This window comes from Apium graveolens, chromosome 4 (genome assembly GCF_009905375.1).
Source record: "Apium graveolens cultivar Ventura chromosome 4, ASM990537v1, whole genome shotgun sequence".
NCBI classification, from domain to species: domain Eukaryota; kingdom Viridiplantae; phylum Streptophyta; class Magnoliopsida; order Apiales; family Apiaceae; genus Apium; species Apium graveolens.
In genome coordinates, this window is record NC_133650.1 from 276,579,485 (window position 1) to 276,602,735 (window position 23,251).

The 23,251-nt window shown below is 34.2% G+C and overlaps 2 protein-coding genes across 2 annotated transcripts; one reads left to right on the top strand and one right to left on the bottom strand.

Annotated features, from left to right (window-relative positions):
• The first annotated feature begins 3,589 nt into the window (after positions 1-3,589).
• Positions 3,590-8,624, top strand: LOC141717163 (uncharacterized). Its single transcript, XM_074519273.1, has 3 exons — positions 3,590-3,784; positions 6,715-7,002; positions 7,263-8,624. Exons 1-3 carry the CDS (start codon positions 3,629-3,631, stop codon positions 8,388-8,390), a joined length of 1,572 nt encoding a protein of 523 aa, XP_074375374.1. The 5' UTR covers positions 3,590-3,628; the 3' UTR covers positions 8,391-8,624.
• A 118-nt stretch (positions 8,625-8,742) lies between these two features.
• Positions 8,743-15,703, bottom strand: LOC141717164 (putative ubiquitin-conjugating enzyme E2 38). The gene is made up of 6 exons (XM_074519274.1): positions 15,519-15,703; positions 10,265-10,795; positions 10,093-10,156; positions 9,740-9,879; positions 9,361-9,663; positions 8,743-9,249 (listed from the first exon to the last, which is right to left on the bottom strand). The coding sequence occupies exons 1-6, from the start codon at positions 15,573-15,575 to the stop codon at positions 9,001-9,003; spliced, it is 1,344 nt and encodes a 447-aa protein (XP_074375375.1). The 5' UTR covers positions 15,576-15,703; the 3' UTR covers positions 8,743-9,000.
• Positions 15,704-23,251: the final 7,548 nt, after the last annotated feature.

The following is a 23,251-nucleotide window of genomic DNA, read 5'->3' on the forward strand; positions in this document are numbered from 1 at the left end:
TTAAATATTTAATTATATTCTCGCTTTGCAAAGAACTTCCCTACCCAAAGTTATACATTTATTCTTTCATCCCTTCATTTTAAATAGTCATGAATTAAGATTATTTTTAATATTAGAAATTGAATAATTAGTACATGAGTCCTGCATTCTGACACTCATTACACAATTCAAAACATGTGTTGCAGTCTTGCAAAACACAGAACCCCACAATAATTTGAACACAAAAGCAACTGGTGGTTGAGACTTGAAACTAGTTGAAGTGTGTTAACGGACCCATATACATACACGAGATCCACATGGGCTAGGGCTAATAATAAGTTTGTCCAGCTCTAGCCTAAAAATAAAAGCACCCATGTCCACAAAAACGTTTGAAATTTGTTTCAAAAAAGTAGTTAAAAAAGATCGCATAGCCAAGTCGACTCATTTGGGGTCGAACACTTATCTAGATAAAATTGAAATATTTGTTTGACTTGAAAAATTATAATATATTTTCTAGAAATTATAGAAAATGTTTCCCATAATATATATATTGTGAATTCGTATAATATCCTTATATATTCCAAAATCAGAAATGGGTTGAACAATTGTAACAACCCGCACTTCCGGACTATTAAATCTAAATCAAAACTAATACAAACTATAATATACTAATCGAAATTCAATTACAAAGATGACTATTAAAAATGCGCAGTTAAAAGCGGAAGTCCAAAAGTCAATCGACGCCAAACCTATGGTTCTCGAACTCCAACGCTATCCAACTCGAAATCGACGAAACCTGAAATTGTAAGTAATGAGCTATACAGCACAACAAGAAAACAATCGATCCAACTAGCAAGCCAAGTAACACATACACACATACACATATAACAAAATACAATAATCTATACGATACGATATAAGAAACAAACATTTCGATACATATTTTTATTTTTATTCGATACACACAATACACATAACACATAAACAACAATAATTCGAAACACAGAACTCATGCCACGACCACTACAACCCGGTAATAACGGTCCTAAATTTTTAGAAAACTACCACTACAATCTGGTGACTACGGTCCTAAATTCTTATTCGATATTTTCACAAACCATGACATAAATCAGAGATCTCAAATTATTTTCTAGACATCACATATATACATCGATACATATATTGTAACACATCATACTTTCAAATATATAATCACTTAGCCCAAAATTTGATAATCAAATATAAACACACAACACACAATTTTGAAAACACTAGTAAGATCAATCGAAACTTACTTCCAACTCTGACCAGATCTGAATTTAGCCTCTTTTTACCCTCTAAACGACGTTTTATTGAAAAACACAAAGCACGAAAGTTGTAGATAACGAAAAGACCTTTCCGAAAAGTCCAGATTCACTAAATTCTGACTTACGATGAATTTTCTATGAAGTTTACAAGACTGCTGATTTATGGTGAGAAGAACCCTACGAATTTTATGAATAAATACGAGGAACACGAATAAGGTGTATTTATAACGATACAAAACCCTATATCTTAATCTACAAATTATCCATATTATAATTGGATCCAAATTTTAAGCCCATTAATCTAACCCAATTTTAAATCCTAGTCTTTATCTAATTTTAATCCTTTTTTTCTATTATTCAATTATTAATCTATTTCTAAAAAATACGAGATATTACAACAATTATTCAATTATTAATCTATTTATATAGCTGATTTTACCTATTAATCAACCGATTAATTCTAATAATTTTTTTCTTTCGATTAAATTGATTACAAACTAATTTACTAAGCAGCATCGCTTGGTAGCGACCTTTTAAAATAATGTTTCATTTTTTTTGTATTTTTTTATCTAATTTTGGTCATTCAGAAATTATAAATAATAAATAAATATAATAAATCAAAATGTTTAGAAATCCGTTCTCTCGTTAAATATAGGACCCGTTTGGAGTTTCTTAAAAAATGTAACTTATAAGTTAAAGTAAAAAAATGTTGAACACGGTAACTTCGGTAACTTATAAGTTAGTAATGTGTTTGTTAACCATAACTTATAACTTGAGAAACTAAAATGTTAAAAAATTCTTTTGATGGAATAATTTTAATACATAAATTAGAGTTAAAAATATAAAACTCGATAATAGAAAATTTTGAATATAAATTATTATAAGTAAAACTATGAAGGAAAAAGTTACAAAACTTATGCATAGTTCTAAAAATTATATAGCTGATTTTACCTATTAATCAACCGATTAATTCTAATAATTTTTTCTTTCGATTAAACTGATTCTTCCATATTTATTTTAAACTAACATTATTCAATTTGATAAATTGGAATTAATTATTTTTTGTAAATATATCTGATTAATATTTCAATTAATCACTAATTATTTGATTAATCACTACAACATATTTTTACCAACTTATACCAAATTCCGTATTTTAAAGCATACATTTACCTAATAAACTAATTAACTGATGCTTTTGTAGCTCAAATATAAAATTAAATGATGCTTTTGTTCACTGAGCAAAGAAATCACAATTATAATTTAAAATGATTTTAAAAATTAATATTTTAACATGACAAAGACCAATAAAAAGTAAAATATAATATTTACAGCTTTAATTGATAAAGGAAGCACAAAAAATAATATATGTGAGGTGTATAAGAAAAGCGGCCGGAATGAAACGGAGAATAATATAGCCCCTATCCAACAATTCAGATTTCCACCAAATAATTACTAATGGGCTTTTGCCAAACACAAAATTACTAATGGGCAAATAACTTAAAAACTAAAAAAATATTATAAATTGTGAATTCGTAAAAAAACTTCTATTTCTATATTTCAAAATTAGAAATGAGGTGATCGATTTATCTCTTCAACATTTATTTAATGATAATAAATAAAATTTATTTAATTTTATTTTAATAAAATATGAAATCTCATAATAAAAATGTTTTTCATCCTAATATTATGCTAGATAATTCAGACCGATATTTTTATAAAAATTCACCAAATATATTACTTTTGACTTTTGAGAGATAATTTTTTTTGCTATTTTATCACATTCTTAAAATATATGTAAAAAATTCATTTTGCAATCAAACTGAACAAAATACAATTTATATAAATTCTATTTTCTGAAATATAATTAAAATTTGCTTTTGAATGCATTTGAATTTGATTTAATTAGTACAACTTGTTAAGCAACATATTTTATAACCAAAAATTATTTTAAATATTAATTTTTAAAGTTACAGTTATGATTGATTATAATTTATTTAAATTGTAGATATGATTTCAAAATTACGAAAGTTATTTTCACAAATATTTTTCAAGAAAATAATATTCTCATAAAAAATTCAAAAAGCAAAGATAAATTAATAAAAATGTTTATATATATATATATGTATTTTTCAGAAACGCACGATATTATTAACAAACACGTTACTAAATACTAATTACAAAAACTTGAAGAGATTAAAGAATTTGACAAGCTATACGAAACGAACGTTCACAAGGCAACGCCAAGAAAGCAACGTTATCTACCGTTGGTTACAAAAACATTGATACACGCAGACTTACAACATCATTTCTTTGAAATAAAATAAGCGGAGCAATCAGCAATGGCTTCAGGGTCATCCTCGGATCGAGTAAATTTGGGTTCAAAAAGGTTCTACGATTTTGGCAACGATGACATTCTTTCCTCTCACCAAAATTACCCAAATTCCCAGGCATCTAATGGGGATCACCCTGTTATCAATACTAACAATCCTGCAAAGGTTTGTTTCCTTTTTTGATACTCTTGTTTTTTTATTTTTTCCTCCGTTTAATGATGCATGCAATCAGTGTTGGATCAAAGGGGGCTACCCTCGGCTACAATTCAGGTTCATCTTTAAAATGTTATACATTTAACCTCAACGTTTAGTAAAATTTCAGTAAAAATTGTGTTGTGTCCCGGTTGGCTTCTTGATATATATCTTTAGTCCTGTTTGAAATTTAGTTTTTTGGCAAAAAAATTGGTTTTTTGAATCAAATTAGAGCCTGACCAAATGAAACCTCTAATATTTATAGTTACGGTTTTTGTACTTAAGCTTTGGTCCAAAAAGTCTGGAGGAGTTTTTTCCATAATATGATTGTTCATGTGTCTAGTAAAAATAACAAGAGCTAACTAAAACATCATTTATCAAATACTTTGATTCAAAACAGTTAAATTCAATCCACTAGTTAAAACAAATAATTCAATCCGTCATAATTAACAGCTGACCGATAATTGACAGACAGGACCTTAGTCCTAGTACTACGGATCTTGATTGTACCATTGTATGTTTTTCTTGGATTTGTGCAATATTCCTGATGTAGTGTTATTCTGTTTTGGTTAAGTGGAGTATTAAGATAAAATTATACAGCACACTCTCTTTTGCATTATAATTTGGTTTATTAACTTGACTAGCTGATGTTAGTTACAGTAGTTTTTATCTTTGTTTACTTGTTGAGATGCGGTGAGACTATGTGCCTGTTTGGGAACATGCTATTTTAGCTTAAATGAGCTCAAAACTCATTTACAGTTTCAACAGACTGTTTGGTAGATTGAGTGAAGTGGTCATTTCTTCCCATTTATGCTAAAAAATAGAAAGTATGTGCAATGGTACATTCTAGTTATCATTCCACATTTTTCAATTATTTTTCTTGCCATCTGTTTTTTCTAAATCTTTTTCTTGTGCTGTTATGTTGCAATTTGTTTCTTTGTTCTAATCGCTGCACTACAGCCTTCTTGCTCTGATTAGCCATCTACAAGTACAAGTTGTCTGATTGATTCGATTTAAAATTAAAATGCTATATTTATTTAAATATGAATTATTCTATAGTTTTATCTCGAGGTTATTATTCTTTTTTTTTCTTTTTGATTTCATATTCATGTATTAAAATTATTAATTCATGTAATTTGCAATTTATATTTTATTTTGTTACAAAATGATTCATAACTTATAAGTTATAATTTACCAAACACATTATCAACTTATAAGTAACTTATATGTAAAATTATCCAAATACTAAAATAACTTATAAGTTACGATATTAATATCACTTATATAACATTTTTCTACTTTAAGGCATAAATTATATTTTTTAAGAAGCCCCAAACGGGCATTACTTTCACCGCTAGGTTGTCCACAAATCATTGAGGCGAGATTATATTTTCTATTGGATACGTCTTGAGCATTAAGGTATTAAAGTTTCTTTGGTGTGGTGAACTAATTAATCAATGCTTACAATGGACTTAGTGACCTTTTGAGAAGATTCTTGACATTTTTGTAGTATACTCACATGGGGTGATTGATGGTTTTTTCTTTTCTTGTATCTTCATATTGTAACCGGAATTTAGTGCATTGTTGGAGATTTTATGGAGCAATTTGTTGAAAAGGTGGAAAATATGAGCCTTTTTTTAATTTTTTTTTTTAAAATACAGAAGATTTTAAAGAAGTGATGTAGGAGTAATTTCAATATGAAGGTTGATAAGGTTGTTAGGTTAACGGTCCCAAAACTCCCAAATTCCTAAGTGTGTTCTTCACATATTTATAAAATTTATAACTTTTTTTCTTATAATCTCTTTTCAAATGCCCGGTAAGAATTTAATCTTGAAACTTAAAATTGGCTTTAACAAGTAACATATGAAGGCTACATTAGCTTGAAATTCACTCAGCAGATGCAATCATTTTTTTTGTGCTAAGTGTCATCAATTTGGCAAGAGGGACAAGAGGTCAACCGGTGCACTAACCCTTCGTTGGCTGTAGGTTGGTGTTGTCACCCGAAAAAACAGGGAGCAGTAATTTTTTGGGTGAAGACTCGCCACTCTAAGTTTCCACCCTAGAGATAAGAGTTATCTCCATCTAAAGGAACCAAACCTAAGGGATAAGTGCATGAACTTTAACCTTTAAACACAAAGGCAAATCTGATTTGTATTCAAGCTTCAGAGTAAATCAAGTCGATAATAACAAAATAAGTCTGCATAGGAATAGATTCGAAGTACTGTAATTTTTATGCTTTTTAGACTCAGGTAAATGTTAAACATAATAAGTACGAATTTAAGGAACTTAAAATTGTACTTCCAGAAAAATTGAATTAAAGTATGCTCCTTAAGTAGAAGAAATATGCAAATTCACTGAATTGTAGCTACTCCGGAAATCTACAGCCCTGCAGTAAAACAACAATAACATCTTGTAGAAAACTCATTTTATGAACTGTTTTTTGCATAAAAAACTGCACGTTCAGATCCTTCCTATGTTATATGATTCAATGCTCATAACTTTCTAGATGAAAACAGTTTATTCTGCAAAGTTAGTGCATGTGTATCTTCAGATGTTTCATTTCCGGTGTCAGGTGTACTGACTATAGTTCCTCTATGACAATCATTCTCTTAGGCCAGTGTCTTTGTAAACTAAGCACCGACCTATTTGTGATTGTTTACACCAACCCCAGTTTCACACTGGCTATCATGTTTTCAATCAAAGCACTTTTTGTTGCTAAGAGGATATCTATAGGGTGTTAAGGAGTTATCCTTTTAGTTGGGTATGGCTTGGATTTCCCCGTCACAGTAGAACCACGCAAACATTTTATACCCTCCCTTCCGGTGTATATGAATGACATAGCTAGTGCCTTTTAGATTCCCAGTTTAAATTCTTAGATTAAATATCGTTATTATGTTGTCCAGGAATTGCAGAAAAGTAGAATGGCAAATTCATCAGCATTCCCTGCTTCCACTTATAGTCTAGCAGAAGAATCATATAAGCAAGATTTGTCTGCCATTGTTGAAAGCACGGTAAAGAAATATGTTGACAATCTGATGCGCTTTCTCGAGGGAATCAGTTCTAGACTATCGCAGCTCGAATTATACTGCTACAATCTAGAAAAATCTATTGGAGAAATGCGTTCTGAGTTAGCTCGCGATAATGGAGAAGCAGATTCAAAACTGAAATTTCTCGAGAAGCATCTGCTAGAGGTGATTCTGTTACATGTAAATTGTCTTATAATTTTTTCTTTATGTTGCAGGAAAGTTGCTTCTTTGTACTGTCAATTGTCTTATAATGCTTAACTTGAAGTTACTGTCAACTTAGTTTAGGTGCACTACTATAATCTGCGGAAATAAATCTTTACTTTTACTGATTGATTGGACTGCACGTATATGATTTCCTGCTTCCATGTTTATAAGTATCCAGTTCTCCAGTTTAGTATGTAATACTTTCATATGATGTACTGCAGGTCCATAGGTCCGTACAGATCCTAAGAGACAAACAGGAGCTTACCGGAACCCACAAAGAACTAGCAAAGCTTCAGCTTACACAGAAGGAATCCAGTTCTTCAGTCCATTCCCAGCAAAGTGAGAGAGCTTCACCCCCTGCTTCTGGTGCAAGAAAGAATGACGACACATCAGATATGCATGGACAACAACTAGCTCTTGCATTACCCAATCAAATGTCTTCCCAACCTTTACATCCCACCAGACCTGTGGAGCAACGCCAGCAGCCAACAATGGTACCTCAGGGTATTGTTCCATCCCAAGGTTATTATATACACTCAGTGCAGCTTTCAACTGTACCATCTATGCAACAGACACATGGTCCACATCTACCATCTGATTCTCAGTTTCGAACTTCACCACAGCCCCTACAAACTCAAGTGAATCAGACGCCACAAAACCATTCACCAATTCAGTTTCAGCAACAGTGGTCCCAGCAGTTACCTCAGCAGAATCAACCCCAACAACAAATATCCTTGCAGTCCCAGGTTAGGCCGTCACAGCTTGCCGTTTATTCTCCTTATATGCATGGTCAAGCAGCAAATTTTTCTACCCCAGAAACCCTCCTAAACAGCCTGCCAAGAAAAATGTCGTTTTCAACAATTTCTCAACCCACTTCAAGCCACCCAGAAGCAATGTCTTATGGGTATCTTGGTGTGAGTAGACCAGTTCAGCCGCAGTCTCCACAGCAGCATTTAAAGACTACTTTTGGACCACAGCCAGGAGATGGATATGTCAATTCTGGACCCTACTCTACACTATCCTTGGGAAATACTTATGTGATGTATGATGGTGAAAGCGGGACACCGTCGCATCTGCCTCAGTCTCATATCCAGCAAAGTAATTACTCGCAAAACCAGCAACAACCCAATGCCACAAACCCGATGGTTCGCCCTCCACAAATCATGCGGAACAACCATCCTTACAGTGAACTGTTTGAGAAATTAGTTAGCATGGGATACAGGGGAGATCAAATTGTAACTGTAATCCAGAGGCTAGAGCAAAGTGGCCAACCTGTTGATTTTAATGTCGTGCTTGATCGCTTGAATGCACTCAATCCGGGAAGTTCTCAGAGGGCATGGTCTGGTTAAGCAACAATTGCAGCGACGATGATGACGCGTTGGTAGTGTATATTGTGGTGAAGAAAACTACTGTAATTGGAAGGTTGCATATAGATCGAGAAATGCATCACATTATTTAGCAATTTCCGTCCAAATGTATCTAGTGTCGTACTGATTGTTAGTTTGCAATAACATGTACTTAACTTTTCCACTTAACATCCCAATCTTTTCAGCTTTGGTTAATCCAACAATCAGATTTTCTGTGACAAAGCAAGTTTGAAACTTAACAAGATCATATTCAAGGTGCTCTAGAATGTAACATGATCATGCTAAAAATATTGGCTGTCAAGTTAAAACCGACCCTTTCCCATCAATATGTACATGACCAAAAATCGGCTCTTAAAGACTTGAATGATTAAATCTCTAAAAGAAACTGTTCGATAACTAACTAGAATCCCAGAATCATTTAGCAAAAGAAGTAAAAACTGGAATCCAGGAATCATCATCATTCATCCCTTAATTTTTTACCCTTCTTAATTTAAATGTTACTCTTTAACTAGCTAGTACATAGTTAATGAAGGTTAAACTATAGATGGTCCCGGCTTTAGCCTTGCAATATTACTAGTAAATTTCGCTCATGTCAGTCTGCAAGACGGAGATCCTCACAGTCTGTCGATCCATTTCCAACAAAGCTTTCCACAAGCTTATTCAATATTGTAGCTACATCTTTCTTGAATCCTTGCAGCTGGCTCACGTCAGCCTTGTCTGAATCCTCAATTTTGCCTTTGACATCTGAACCTAGAACAGCCCCCTCCATGTAAGCTCTGCAAGCAATTAAAATAACACGTCCCCAAACACGAAAATGACCAGTAACAAAATCTTCAAAATGCTGCAGCAGAAAAACAAAAGACAGCACACTTGATAAGTTTTATAGAATAACCCATGTATTGGCTAAAAAAGGCAGTTATTCCTGAAAGAGATGTACAGTACATGTATCTACCTTTGGGGGATTTTTAAGGGTATACATCATTGTTCTCAAGGAAAGTATGAACGCATCTTCACTGTACTTCTTGGAACTTTTCATATTCTCTTTTACACGATGAAATCCGGGCTCGTTAAAGTAGGGTTCTGCATTCAGTATCAGAGCTTGTATAGACACCAAAACCTGCAGCATCGTTGATTTGTTCGGTAACCATTTCTCATTCCCTTGACCTTGCCAAGTGTTCAGAAGGCTAAGGCAGACTTTTCCACTGTTGTACAGGTTTGGATTTATTCGAAGCCCTCCAGAATGATATGTAACTAGCTGAAAAAAGTAGTAATTTTAAATTGATAGACGCCAATAATCAATTCTTATAATAATTGTCACAAACAACACATACAGGTGGTACACTAGGATAGTTGGAGGGAAAGTGAATATCAAAGACAAAAAGCCCATCATGGTAGGGGGTGCCTGTTGGCCCAATGATGACAGCCCGCAAAAGATCCATCCTCCCCTCGCACACTCGAACATATATTGTATCTGCCAAGTTCAATTTATACATATATAAATTAGTGACATGTTTGCTTTGTGAAATGTAATAATACACATGGATGACGAGCGGAGGTATTTTATTTAAATAAAACCACTTGAAGTAAATTTTAATTAATTTTTCTTTTCATTAAACCTTATATGTTGAGATTGATATATAAGCATAACAGTTCAACACCAAACTATGACAGTGCAAAAACTCACCAGGCAAGTTGTTCTGCAAAATTTTCCACTCATCTTGGATTTTCTTTTTCCAAGCTGGTGTGGGCTACACACAGAATATCACAGTGCTATAAAAATATATATGACAAGTAATACTGTACTTCATTCACTCACTAAGTGCAAATGTTTGTTAATAATGATGTAACTTAATCACCTGAGTTCCATGTAAAGTTTTAAGGTAACGATGATCCGAAAAATCATCAACAATATCAAATCTCTTAAAGGTCAGATACTTCTGTACGGCATCAAGTTCTTTCTCTGTGCCTTCCTTTGCATTAGAACTGAAGTTTGCAGGTATTGCTCTACGCCTTGAAGCAGAAGCCTTGGTGTCTATATTTGCAAAATCAGGAACTGAAGCTTCTACCCCGGTAGGTAAATCTACATTGTCAAACTGTAATTGCATACTCAAATAATCATCATCACTAACTTTTTGTTTTTTCTTGTTATTCTCGTCATCACTGTTATCAAACATGTAATCATAATCATTATCATCATAGAGATCATCATATTGTTCATCATAATCATCATCGCCAACGTCATCCCCATCAACGTCCTCACCGTCGCTGCCATCACCATCATACAACATATCTGAGGCAGAACCATGAATATTATCTGACACAAGACATTCTTCAGATGTTGATCCTACAATGCTACTAGAATTCCCGAGTTTTTCAGCAATTGCCACCTAAAAAAGAATGAGCTTTTCTAGTTCAAGGCAAGGCACGCAGAAACAAGAACAAAATTATCAATAGCAAACGTACTGTAAAGGAGCACATTACATGTTAAAGATTTGAGATCAATGTATTAGTCTCTCGTACCAGTTTGGTGTTTGTTTTTAATCTTTCTCGGGAAGATGTTAGAGCAATTCCAACATGTTAGTTATACAGGGTCCTTAGCTAAAATTTAAGACATTTTGTTAAAAACGATGCTCTAACAATGTGCAGTGATGCCCTAAAAAGTTAGAATCTAACTCTAATTCCTTATTTTTAAGGAATGAACAACCATGCCTTATCTTACTTTTATCAATTTAATTTATTTCCCTCCTTTTTCCCTCCTTTTTTTTTAACATTTCTTTTCCCTTTCATTTTTCTCTCTACTTTATTTAATATTATTATAATAATAGAGAATCAATATAGGAATTGTCGTTGGAGTTACTCTACAATAGAATGTCTTAAATTACAAGGATTCTATTTAATAATATTATTTTTAAGGAACCACCTAGGACACTACTGGAATGACTCTTATAATGAAGGTGAGAATTCAGGGTTGGATATATGATGACTTATTATTACACAATTTATAAAGGGTCTGGGACAATCTCTAAGAGACTCCTTATCTTGACTTTTAGTTTAAAACTAGAGGTAAAATTAAATGTTGCTCCAAAAGATTTTTAGTGACTCTTCAAATTATTGATAGTTACACTTCTCTTATAAAAGACACCCTCCAACTCTTAACTTATACTTTAACATTATAACTAGCTCTATAGCCCGTGCATTGCACGGGTATGTCCTCTAATGCGTGAATTGATGTTATTTTGATTGTAATTATCGACGATATATTCATGTTGTTTCATGATGGATCGATTAACTAAATACCTCTCTTTATGAAATTGAGATCGATGTCGTACTTAACGTATTTTTTCTCAAAATGAATTGAATATGCGGCAATGAAATCGAAATATACGATCAAAATATTATACAAATGACAGCGCACATATCTCATGAAAATAATTACAATGAATGAAATTTTGCGAAGTTAATTAAAGAGTTACTATATTTGTTTACATGGTACAATTAGTGATACAAAATACAACGAATATGAGGTAATTCTTACTTTCCATATTAGAAAATGTAATGATTGGATATGAAAGTCGACATATTAAATATAATATTGTACAATTGATAATATAAATACATTTTTCAATATACATCATTTTTTATGATAAATATATTAATAGATAGGTAAGTAATCAATGGTTATGGAAATTGAAAAATGGACTACATCGGTTGAACTACCGTCAAAAATCGAGATTTTATCGAAATGCTAAATCGAAATAATGTCGAACATATTTTTATATTCTTTTTAAAATATATAAGTAAAATAATTATATTTGAGATGTGTAAAATTGCATTTGTACATCCATACTAAGTTATAACATTATTTTGTGTCCATTATTTATTAAAATAATAAGAGTCTTAATCATCTTTATGCATCTCTCTTCTTCTTCCCTTATCTTTTCGGTTTCTATTCGGCAGCCGTCTGATTTCTTCATTTAAAATCGTCATTCTTCACCAACTCGATGCTGAGTATATTTCTTCTTCCTTTTCTTCTCTTCATAGCCTCAAATCGTGTGTTTGATTCGTCAAATTTTGACCGGAAAATTGCTGATTTTGATCGAAAATGGCAAACATGTTGTATGCTCCGATTTTGCTCTATAATATTGTTTGGTTGCCTTCTAGCAATTTATCGGCGAAATTGTCGATTCCTATAACACTGCGGTAATCTTATAACTCTGAAAAAACTTTAAATTGGTTAATGTAAGAAAAATGATTTACCTTACCATTGTAAAATATTAATGTAACCGTAATGAACTTGATATTTTAATATTTTATTATATATATTCAAAATCTTCAAACCAGTCTTAGTTTATATTCGATTTGGCCATATAATAAGAATCTCAACTTTATTATAAACCCCCTCATAACCCACTATTTTATTCATATACAAAGAGAATATATATTATATTTCTTGGGTTTAATACTTGATACACTAACATTGTCATTTTCAGATTAGCTAACATATTAAATTTATTTACTGAAAATAAATTTATTTTATATAAAGTCTTCAAAAAAAATAGGAATTTAGTATATATATATATGCAAATATTATTAAATTTTAGATATCTAATTATAGGTTGTTAATATTCAATTATAAATGGTAACATATATAAAATTTTAATACTAATGAGTTAGGTGTAATTAATATATGTTATTAAATATGCCAATTATTTATATTTATTAATAAGGAGTAATAATGACCTAAGTGTAATTAATATATGGTATTAAATTTGACAATTATTTGTATTTATTATTGAGGGGTAAATTAGTAATTTGGAATAAATTGTCTCAACTAACCCCCTATTTGCTCTATTATATATATAATAGATATTAAATTAATAAAGAAGCTCTCTTCAGCTCTCCACATTTTTTTTGTAGTTATATGGATTCACATTATTTTTAATAATAAGAGAAAACAAAAGAGTATAGGAGGAGTATTGTCATATGAATAAAGAGTAATTAAGACTGGTTTGCTACATCCCAAATTTTGTTCATTTCATTTTCGTTCATTTTTTATTTAATTTCTAGCCATCTCGAATTATCACACAAATATATGATATATTGTTATATTCAGTTTGTTTGTAACAATATCCAATTTTTCACTAGATTTACTTAATACATTGCTCTATTTTTTCAACTCTGAAGTCAGGTGTAAGACAACTATGTATTGTTGCAGGCATAAATTTAGATATTGAATGCTTCATCATTATATAAGTTTTATGTAATATTGGACATTAATGAAGTAAAGTATGAAAAAAGGATGAAAGAATCTACGAAAAAACCACTAGTCCTAAAGTAATTAAACCCTAGGACCCAATAACCCGACACGAAATCAATCTGAAAATATAATTCGGGTCAAAGTTTTTCGGGTCCTAAAACTGACGTGAAATAATAAATATTAATTTAAAATAAAATTTATTACATACCTATATTTTTATATTTATTTATCACTTCCTATTTGAAATAATATTTATATATTAATTTATAGGTTATATGAGTAAAGTATTTTTAATTCATTTTTTAATAATATATTTTATAAAGAAATTATTTTTTTAGGTCCGTTCGCTTTTGGGTTATTCATGGGTAATTCGGGTTGGGTATTTGACCCATTAGAATTTAATTCTAGTTTGGGTTAAAAATAATTTGAAATAACTAGAACCTGCAATAAACACTTACCCTATGTTCCCGAGTTTTTGAGTTTAAAAAGAAAAGAAAAAGAAAGGGATAAAATATTGCAGAAAAGAAAATAAAAGATTTGATAAGTAATTTTCTTTCTTGTTTTCGTAAGTTTGTGAAGAAAAGAAAAGAAAGTAGAAATATGTTAAAATATTCAATATAATTGTTACTATAATTATCTTTCTCTCTCAATCATCCCACTTCTAGAAAGAATTTTAGAGACAAATCTTTTCCTTTCTCTAGTGTTAGGGTCAAGGATGATCCGCAAAAAACAAAATCACTATCCTAAACTTTCTTGAATGAAAATAAATAAAATCAGTCCCAACTGAATAGTTAATAAATCTTAAAAAAATAACCACCTAGTAAGAACCTAATTGAAAAGGACACACAAATCATTTTATTAGATTATGTAACATAATCTAAAATGATCCTAATTAACTATATAATTGAATATTACAATAAATTACAATTTTATTTATTACTAAACTGTAACAATAAATATACAAACAATATCGAACAATTGACCAAAATGTCACTTTTGAGTGCTAAATGGTCCAAAATGTCACTTTTGAAAATAATGACCCACAATATCACTTTATAACGGTACTTCGTCTTCCGTTTTGGTATTTTAATTTTTTTTTTAAAATTTATTATAATGTGCAAAACGGTGGTTGAAGTAGCGTTTTAGCTCAAAACGGTACATCATATAGCATTTTGTATCAAAACGCAGAACTTTATCTACCGTTTTGCGCATTAAAAAAATTCAAAATGCCAAAACGTTACACGAAGTTCCGTTTTAGGTGTTTTGCATAAACGGTACACGATGTACCGTTTTAAAGTGACATTTATGGTCATTTTTAACCCCAATTGACATTTAGGGTCAAAGAGAGGGAAGGGCGAGGGGGGTGGAAGGGGCATATAGTAAACCTTCACTATATAGGTAGGACTTGGACGCGTTGTTCGATACTCAGGGATTATAATCCAATGAATATGCCTCTTTTCATAATCCTTCCCGAAAATGTTATACATAAGACATATAATGCCGTAAAAATGTAAAATTAATCGGGTCATGTGAGCTAACGTGACCTACGAGCATCCGACTCGCACACACTCGTATACACATAAATTTGGAATTTAGCCGGGGCTGGAGCCTCGGTTAGACACGGGCTCCACCACTATAACCGAGACGATCGTCTTACAAAGATAGACCAACATGCAGCACATATTGACAGAATATAATATACTTGCATATCCAAAATTCATGTAAACTATCGTCATCTAATGAATCGCAAATTCGCAATCAAGAACACATAAAAGCACTGACAATTAATACAAGAAAAGGAAAATATGCAAAGAAAGAAGAATATAATAGGGGATTGAATATAAATAAGATACCTGAGGGTGATTAAGGTCGGTGGAGAGCGATGATTGCGAATTAGCATTAACATCCATCCTACTTAATTAACAACTCAAGCCTCACCCAAAAACCCTCCTTCACGTATACGGTAAACCTACATATGTTACGTATCTTAATATATAATGAAGATACCTATGTACGATGATATACACAAAAGGAATTAATATTAGGTAATTAATGTCATTTTGCAATTATAAATTGATTAACTTTCCTCTTTTTTTGTAAGTATATTAATATTTTTTTGACTTGCGGGGCATATAAAAGGTAAATGGAATATATATACAAAAATTTATATGTTTTTTATATTAATAAAATTGTTTTTATAAAAATATATTCTTCTATGTTCCAGGAAAAACAATGAATAAAAGAATTGTGTAATGGTTGAGATCTGTTACAACACCTCTTATATACACCGTGTATGTAATTAATTAGAAAAAAATAGAAAAATAAAGGAAAGAAGATTTATTGGGGGGAGATTACAGTTGAAGAAAATGACGTTTCTAGTTTTGTACGATGTATCTCATTTTTCACGCATCCCATTGTTTGAAACCTTGTACAACTCCACAGAATATGTACATGTACCGGTAAAGTAGTGTTACTATGCGTAGGTTTGTTCTGACAATATCCTACATTGTGCACGTTTTTTTTTTCTTTTTTTCGTCAGAATTACATTTTGTACGCTGCTATTTTTTTTGGCTAATATATGAATTTTTAGGTCCTACTTTTTAGGTTAAAAATAATTATAAAAGATAATCAAACTCAAGTTTAGACTCTTCTAAATTTAAAAAAAAATAATTTCAAATTAAAATCTAAAATCTAGAATTTCGTATTTTGATGAAATTTAATAAAATTGAAACGGATCAGTTACCAGTCAAATTTGTAATAAACAATCTAACAAATATAAATTGTAAATTTCAGTTTCAATTAAATTTTAATCATAAATACAAATCACCAGACTATAATCGTAATGATAGAAGTAAATGGAAAGAAAAAAAAGTGCTATTACATTTATATAGTGAGGAGGTAATAAAGTTTATTTTTAAAGTCCAAGGCGGGTCTAGTTTATGGACAGAGAGGTGGATAGTGCTACTCTGCAGCTGCTTGCAGCTACTTGGTAAGAGAAATTTCTGCTTTAAACATATAAGCAGAATAGAGAACAAAGGAGCAGATGACTTGTCCAAGCAAGGATTAAATAGGAGGGTGATGATGCAGGGTTGTATTTGAAATATTAGATTTCTGTCGAGGAAACTAGTTGTGACCTAGAAGCAGACCAGTTGGGATGTAGTTGGAAGAAGGTGTTTAGATAATGATTTGGTAGAGTTATCTAGCACTTGCGATATTAATATTTTATGTAGTCTTCGTGATGAGAAAAGAGTTGATGATAGTGGGATCTAGTCTATCTAAGGAAGTAGTTTTTGTAACATGCAATCTCTGTATCCTTGAACCCTATTTTCCTATTTGAGATTTCATATCACTGATAGTACATATAGCTCCTGTAAGGTCTAGTCATGGACTCCTAACTCCATATAACTCCTGGAAGGACTAGTCCTTAAATCCTAACTTGGTCTAGTCCCGCGCACTGCCAGTCCTGACTGGCCCAGTCCCGCAAGCCCAACCTTGAGAAATCTCAGCACGTGAGACACTGGTCCAAGCACACGACAGGGACAACTGTCACACATCAATCATGGGAATAATCAGAGCACGTGTCAGAGGATCCTCAGAACATTCCTCGACCAGTCCCGCGCTGACACGTGTAAAGCATCCACTCCAACCAGGTGTCCTCCGCTCCCAGAACCGATAGCTACGATTTGAAGGTACCAACCCCAAAACCCTATCCTTGGGCTATAAATAGCCCAAGAAGGTAAGGTTTTGAGGTTAATCACTCTCTCACACTCATATACACACACAACCACCTTGCATTCATATCTATCTTCATCTTCCCCAAAAGCGAGTTCTTACTCTCACACCGGAGGCGCCGCGGGACCCAAACCCCCCTTCCGGTGTTTTGTAGGAACCCCGCCACAGCTATACCCCCTTAGCGGCGAAGGATCCAGGCACGGCGTCGAAGGAGCAGCCCCGCCACCAGGAGTTATCATTTGGCGCTAGAAGGAGGGGTTCTCCATCCTTGGGTCTCGGTGCCCCTGGATTCACCTTCATCAGCAAACTCTTGAAATAGTCCATTTCTTTAACTTGTAAGAACCCAAACTCTTTCATAAACATGAATGTTGTTTATTTAAGTCACGTTTGTGTGTGCTCGTTCTTTTAGGCCACGTTTGTGTGAGCCCTGTTTTGTTGATTTAAGCTACGTTTGTGGGTGCTATTGTTGGTTTTGATCGTTTCGAAACCCCGATTTCGTTCTAATTTGAATATTGCATTTGTGTTCTAAAACCCCACTACGCTTATTCTACCACGTCGTTGAGTAGTCCCAGAAGATTGTTTAAACTAGTCTCATAAAGTTGTTTGTTACTGCTTGTTATTTTTTGGGATAGTTTTTGCGGTTTTCGTGAAGCAACCTTAGATTCGTATTGTTAGTTGGAAATTTTTGTTAGTTGTTGTTGGTATTTTTGAGAAATGGCAAGACCAGGAAAGCATATTTCTGGGAGACCATCTGTTAGCACTCAGGTCCAGGAGCCAGACCACTCCCAGACCCTTGATCCAGGAGCCGACAGAGATGCGTTCCAGGAGCAACCATTGCAACACTCACCCGGGACGCCAGAAGCCTTATTGAGCTGAACCAATACAAATACACTAATGTCCCGGTGACCGAAGATCACATGGCAAACCTTACAAGTGATGAACTGGCAGAAGCAATCCGGCTCTACAGGCAGGAGCAAACTCGACTCAGGAAGAAGCCGAACTTGACGAAGAACCGGAGGTGTCCCGGGACTCCCAGCAATCTAAAAGATCTACCTTTGACAGATTGGAGCTAAGGAAAAGAAAAACAAAGAGGATCAGGGTAATAAGAAAGAAACAGAAGCTGCTAAGCAGAGAAGGTTGGAAGAGATGTGGGAGGAAATCAAAAAAGAGGAAGAAGCAAAGCTCGAGCTAAAGAAAAGAAGCCACCACTAGTTCGGACAAGATATTAGTCAGGACTAGAGCAACCATATTTACTTAGAATTAATTTTATAAGTAAAGAAGCCACCACTAGTCCGGACAAGATATTAGTCAGGACTAGAGCAACCATATTTACTGAGAATTAATTTTCTAAGTAAAGAAGCCACCACTAGAGAATTAATTTTCTAAATAAAGAAGCCACCACTAGTCCGGACAAGATATTAGTCAGGACTAGAGCAACCATATTTACTTAGAATTAATTTTCTAAGTAAAGAAGCCACCAATAGTCCGGACAAGATATTAGTCAGGACTAGAGCAACCATATTTACTTAGAATTAATTTTCTAAGTAAAGAAGCCACCACTAGTCCGGACAAGATATTAGTCAGGACTAGAGCAATCATATTTACTTAGAATTAATTTTCTAAGTAAAGAAGCCACCATTAGTCCGGACAAGATATTAGTCAAGACTAGAGCAACCATATTTACTTAGAATTAATTTTCTAAGTAAATATGCCACCACTAGTCCGGACAAGAAATTAGTCAGGACTAGAGCAACAATATTTACTTAGAATTAATCTCCTAAGTAAAGAAGCCACCACTAGTCCGGACACAATAGTAGTCAGGACTAGAGCAAACATATTTACTTAGAATTATTTTTCTAAGGCAAAAGCAACCACTAGTCCGGACCAATATTGAACCTGGACTAGAGCAAACATATTTACTTAGAAAAAAATTTCTAAGGCAAAAAGTAATCCTAGTCCGGGGCCATGCTTGAACCCGGACTAGTACAATGATCTTATACTTAGAAATATTTTTTCTAAGGCAAAAAACAATCCTAGTCTGGGGCCATGCTTGAACCCGGACTACCACAATGATCTTATACTTAGAAACAAAAATTCCAATACAAAAAGCAAAACATTTCTCTCCCTCAACCCGGATTCGGGGTAATAAACAAGCACATTTTTCTCAAAGTAGCCAAATTTTCTCTACTTAGACTTGGGTTGGTCTCTACATACCCAACCCGGATTGGGGGCAATAAAACAACAAGTTTTCCTCTCAAGCCAGCACAACTCTCCATCTTTGAATCCAAATTGGTCTTACATAGTCCAGCAATACCCCGGGTCCCGCAACACCCTAGTCCAGCAACATCTGGGTCAAGCAACAACCAGTTCCAAGGACACCAATGTCGAGAAATGCCCGGGTCCAGCAACACACGGGTACAGCAATAACATCTAGGTCTCGCAACACCTAGGTCCCGCAACACCCCGGGTCCAGCAACACTCGGGTCCAGCAACACCCCGGTCCTGCAATACCCCGGGTCCCGCAAAATCCTAGTCCAGCAACATCCGGGTCCAGCAACACCCAGGTTCAAGGACACCGAGGTCGAGGAACGCCCGGGTTCAGCAACAACACCTAGGTCCAAGAACAACACCTAGGTCCAGCACAACCCGGGTCCAGCAACAACATCTTGGTCCCGCAACACCCCGGTCTAGCAATACCCCGGGTCCCGCAACACCCTAGTCCAGTAACATCCGGGTCCAGCAACACCCAGGTCTAAGGACACCGGGGTCGAGGAACGCCCGGGTCCAGTAACACCACTTAGGTCCAAGAATAACACCTAGGTCCAGCAACACCCGGGTCCAGCAACAACATCTTGGTCCCGCAACACCCTGGTCCAGCAATACCCTAGTCCAGCAACATCCGGGTCTAAGGACACCGAGGTCGAGGAACGCCCGGGTCTAGCAACAACATCTAGGTTCAAGAACACCTAGGTTTAGCAACACTGAGGTCCAACAACACCTTGTTCTAGCAACATCTGGGTCTAGCAATGCCCAAGTCCAGCACACTTGGACCCGAAAACAACTCAAATTCCAACACAAGTCCGGGTGGTCTACTGCAACGCAATCCGGACTGGGGGGCAAGAAAATCAAAAAATCTTCTAAGGACAACCAACTTTAGTCCTGATCGCTGAACTCAACACAATTCGGACCGGGGGGCCGAACTCAGCGCAATCCGGACTGCGGGGCAAGGAAAGCTCAAATTCTTCTAAAGACAACCAACCTTAGTCCTGATTGGCCGAACTCAACCTAATTCGGACTGGGGGGCAAGGAAAGCTCAAATTCTTCTAAGAACAACAAACCTTAGTCCTGATTGGCCGAACTCAGTGCAATCCGGACTGGGGAGCAAGGAAAGCTCAAATTCTTCTAAGAACAACCAACCTTAGTCCTGATTGGGCGAACTCAGCCCAATCCAGACTAGGGGGCAAAGAAAGCTCAAATTCTTCTAAGAACAACAAACCTTACTCCTGATTGGGCAAACTCAGCGCAATCCGGACTGCGGGGCAAGGAAAGCTCAAATTCTTCTAAAGACAACCAACCTTAGTCCTGATTGGCCGAACTCAACCCAATCCGGACTGGGGGCAATGATAGCTCAAATTCTTCTAAGAACAACAAACCTTAGTCCTGATTGGCCGAACTCAGCGCAATCCGGAATGGGGAGCAAGAAAAGCTCAAATTCTTCTAAGAACAACCAACCTTAGTCCTGATTGGCCGAACTCAGCCCAATCCGGATTGGGGGGCAAGGAAAACTCAAATTCTTCTAAGAACAACAAACCTTACTCCTGATTGGCCGAACTCAACCCAATCCGAACTGGGGGGCAAGAAAAGCTTAAATTCTTCTAAGAACAACAAACCTTAGTCGTGGTTGGCCAAACTCAGCGTAATCCGTACTGGGGGAAAGGAAAGCTCAAATTCTTCTAACGACACCAATCAAAAGCTTAAATTCATCAAACAAGCCCAAATTTACTCCCCCATCCAGAAAATATGCATAAGGGAGTGGGGGGCACATGATAGTACATATAGCTCCTGCAAGGTCTAGTCCTAGACTCCTAACTCCATATAGCTCCTGAAAGGACTAGTCTTGGACTCCTAACTCGGTCTAGTCCCGCGCACTGCCAGTCCTGACTGGCCCAGTCCCGCAAGCCCAACCTTGAGAAATCTCAGCACGTGAGGCACTGGCCCAAGCACACGACAGGGACAACTGTCACACATCAATCATGGGAATAATCAGGGCAGGTGTCAGAGGATCCTCAGAACATTACTCGACCAGTCCCGCGCTGACACGTGTAAAACATCCACTCCAACCAGGTGTCCTCCGCTCCCAGAACCGATAGCTACGATTTGAAGGTACCAACCCCAAAATCATATCCTTGGGCTATAAATAGCCCAAGAAGGTAAGGTTTTGAGGTTAATCACTCTCTCACACTCATATACACACACAACCACCTTGCATTCATATATATCTTCATCTTCCCCAAAAGCGAGTTCTTACTCTCACACCGGAGGCGCCGCAGGACCCAAACCCCCTTCCGGTGTTGTTTTGTAGGAACCCCCCCACAACTACACCTCCACAACGGCGAAGGATCCAGACATAGCGTCGAAGGAGCAGCCCCGCCACCAGGAGTTATCATTTACGGCCTTTCAAAAAAAAATGAAATATTGTTATCAAATTTCTACTGTCATCGTGTAATTGTGGATCATGTCATTGCAGGAGAGACGGGGGAGACGAACCATAATTAAATTAAATAGAAAATTTAATTTTGACATTACAAAAATATGATGATTGTTTATGTAATTAAGGAAATTTATATAAATTTGGAGAATTTATAAAAAACTAATTTTTTTAATTTGTTTGTAATTTCATTATATTTTGATAATAATTGCAAAAATACGATTTCTAACCAAAAATAAATATGCAACTTATACTTTATGTTTTCTAAAATATGACTGAAACTTATTTTGGTTGCATTAGTAATTACATGTATTTGCATTTCAGGTTGAATAAAGTTGCAAAACCATATTTTGCAAGAAAATTTGAAAAATCATAATTTATAAATAAAATTTTTTAAAGGAAAGTGTAGTTGAAAAATCATAATTTATAAATAAAAAATTTGAAAAATCATAATTTATAAATAAAAAATCATAAGTGTAGTGGGAGAAATAAGTGGGTGTAGTTGATTTTTATATTATAAAATTTTTGTTATTTTTGGTAAATTTGAAATGCATAGAATTGAATGAGACATCCAAAAAAGGAAAGTGTATAGAAATGAATGGCACAAAGGGAGTAAGTTTTTAGATGGGAGATCAATGGTTGAGATTTTGATTTGAGTTTAATGTCAATCCCACCCACCTACTTTCTCACTAAGTCATGTAGCTGTACACATACACTTTGTGTATTTTTTGTGCCCGATTTTGTTTTTTTTTTGTTTATGTGTGATATTAATATTTTATATTATTATTAAACTCTTTATTTTGAACAGTTTTTTAAGTAAATTTTATGAAATTATTTAATTTATTGAAGTGAATTTTATGAAGCCTTTCAGTTTTTTAGAGAGAAATAATTTATTTAAAAAAGTCATGGACAAATAAGTATATATATAATCAAATCATAACTTTTTTAATCAGGTTAATTATAGGCAAATCATTGTTCAAAAATTTAATAAAACAAAATAAAATTATTTGTTAATAAATAATTCAAAAATTCAGTCTCTTTATAAATACAGTTAAACACCTAAATTAGGATTCGGAACCAAGGCGGAGGCAGGGGTGTAATATGTTTTAAAATAATCAAGAATTTTGGATACAACATTTTTTTTAA

Bases quoted from the DNA above. Each gene is read 5' to 3' on its own strand.
- LOC141717164 (XM_074519274.1), bottom strand. From the start codon at position 15,575: ATGGATGTTAATGCTAATTCGCAATCATCGCTCTCCACCGACCTTAAT. The intron at 9,880-10,092 runs GTGAGTTTTTGC...TGAACTTGGCAG, and splicing joins TTTGCAGAACAACTTGCCTG to ATACAATATATGTTCGAGTG. The intron at 9,664-9,739 runs GTATGTGTTGTT...TACTTTTTTCAG, and splicing joins ACTATCCTAGTGTACCACCT to CTAGTTACATATCATTCTGG.
- LOC141717163 (XM_074519273.1), top strand. From the start codon at position 3,629: ATGGCTTCAGGGTCATCCTCGGATCGAGTAAATTTGGGTTCAAAAAGG. The intron at 3,785-6,714 runs GTTTGTTTCCTT...TATGTTGTCCAG, and splicing joins ATACTAACAATCCTGCAAAG to GAATTGCAGAAAAGTAGAAT. The intron at 7,003-7,262 runs GTGATTCTGTTA...GATGTACTGCAG, and splicing joins TCGAGAAGCATCTGCTAGAG to GTCCATAGGTCCGTACAGAT.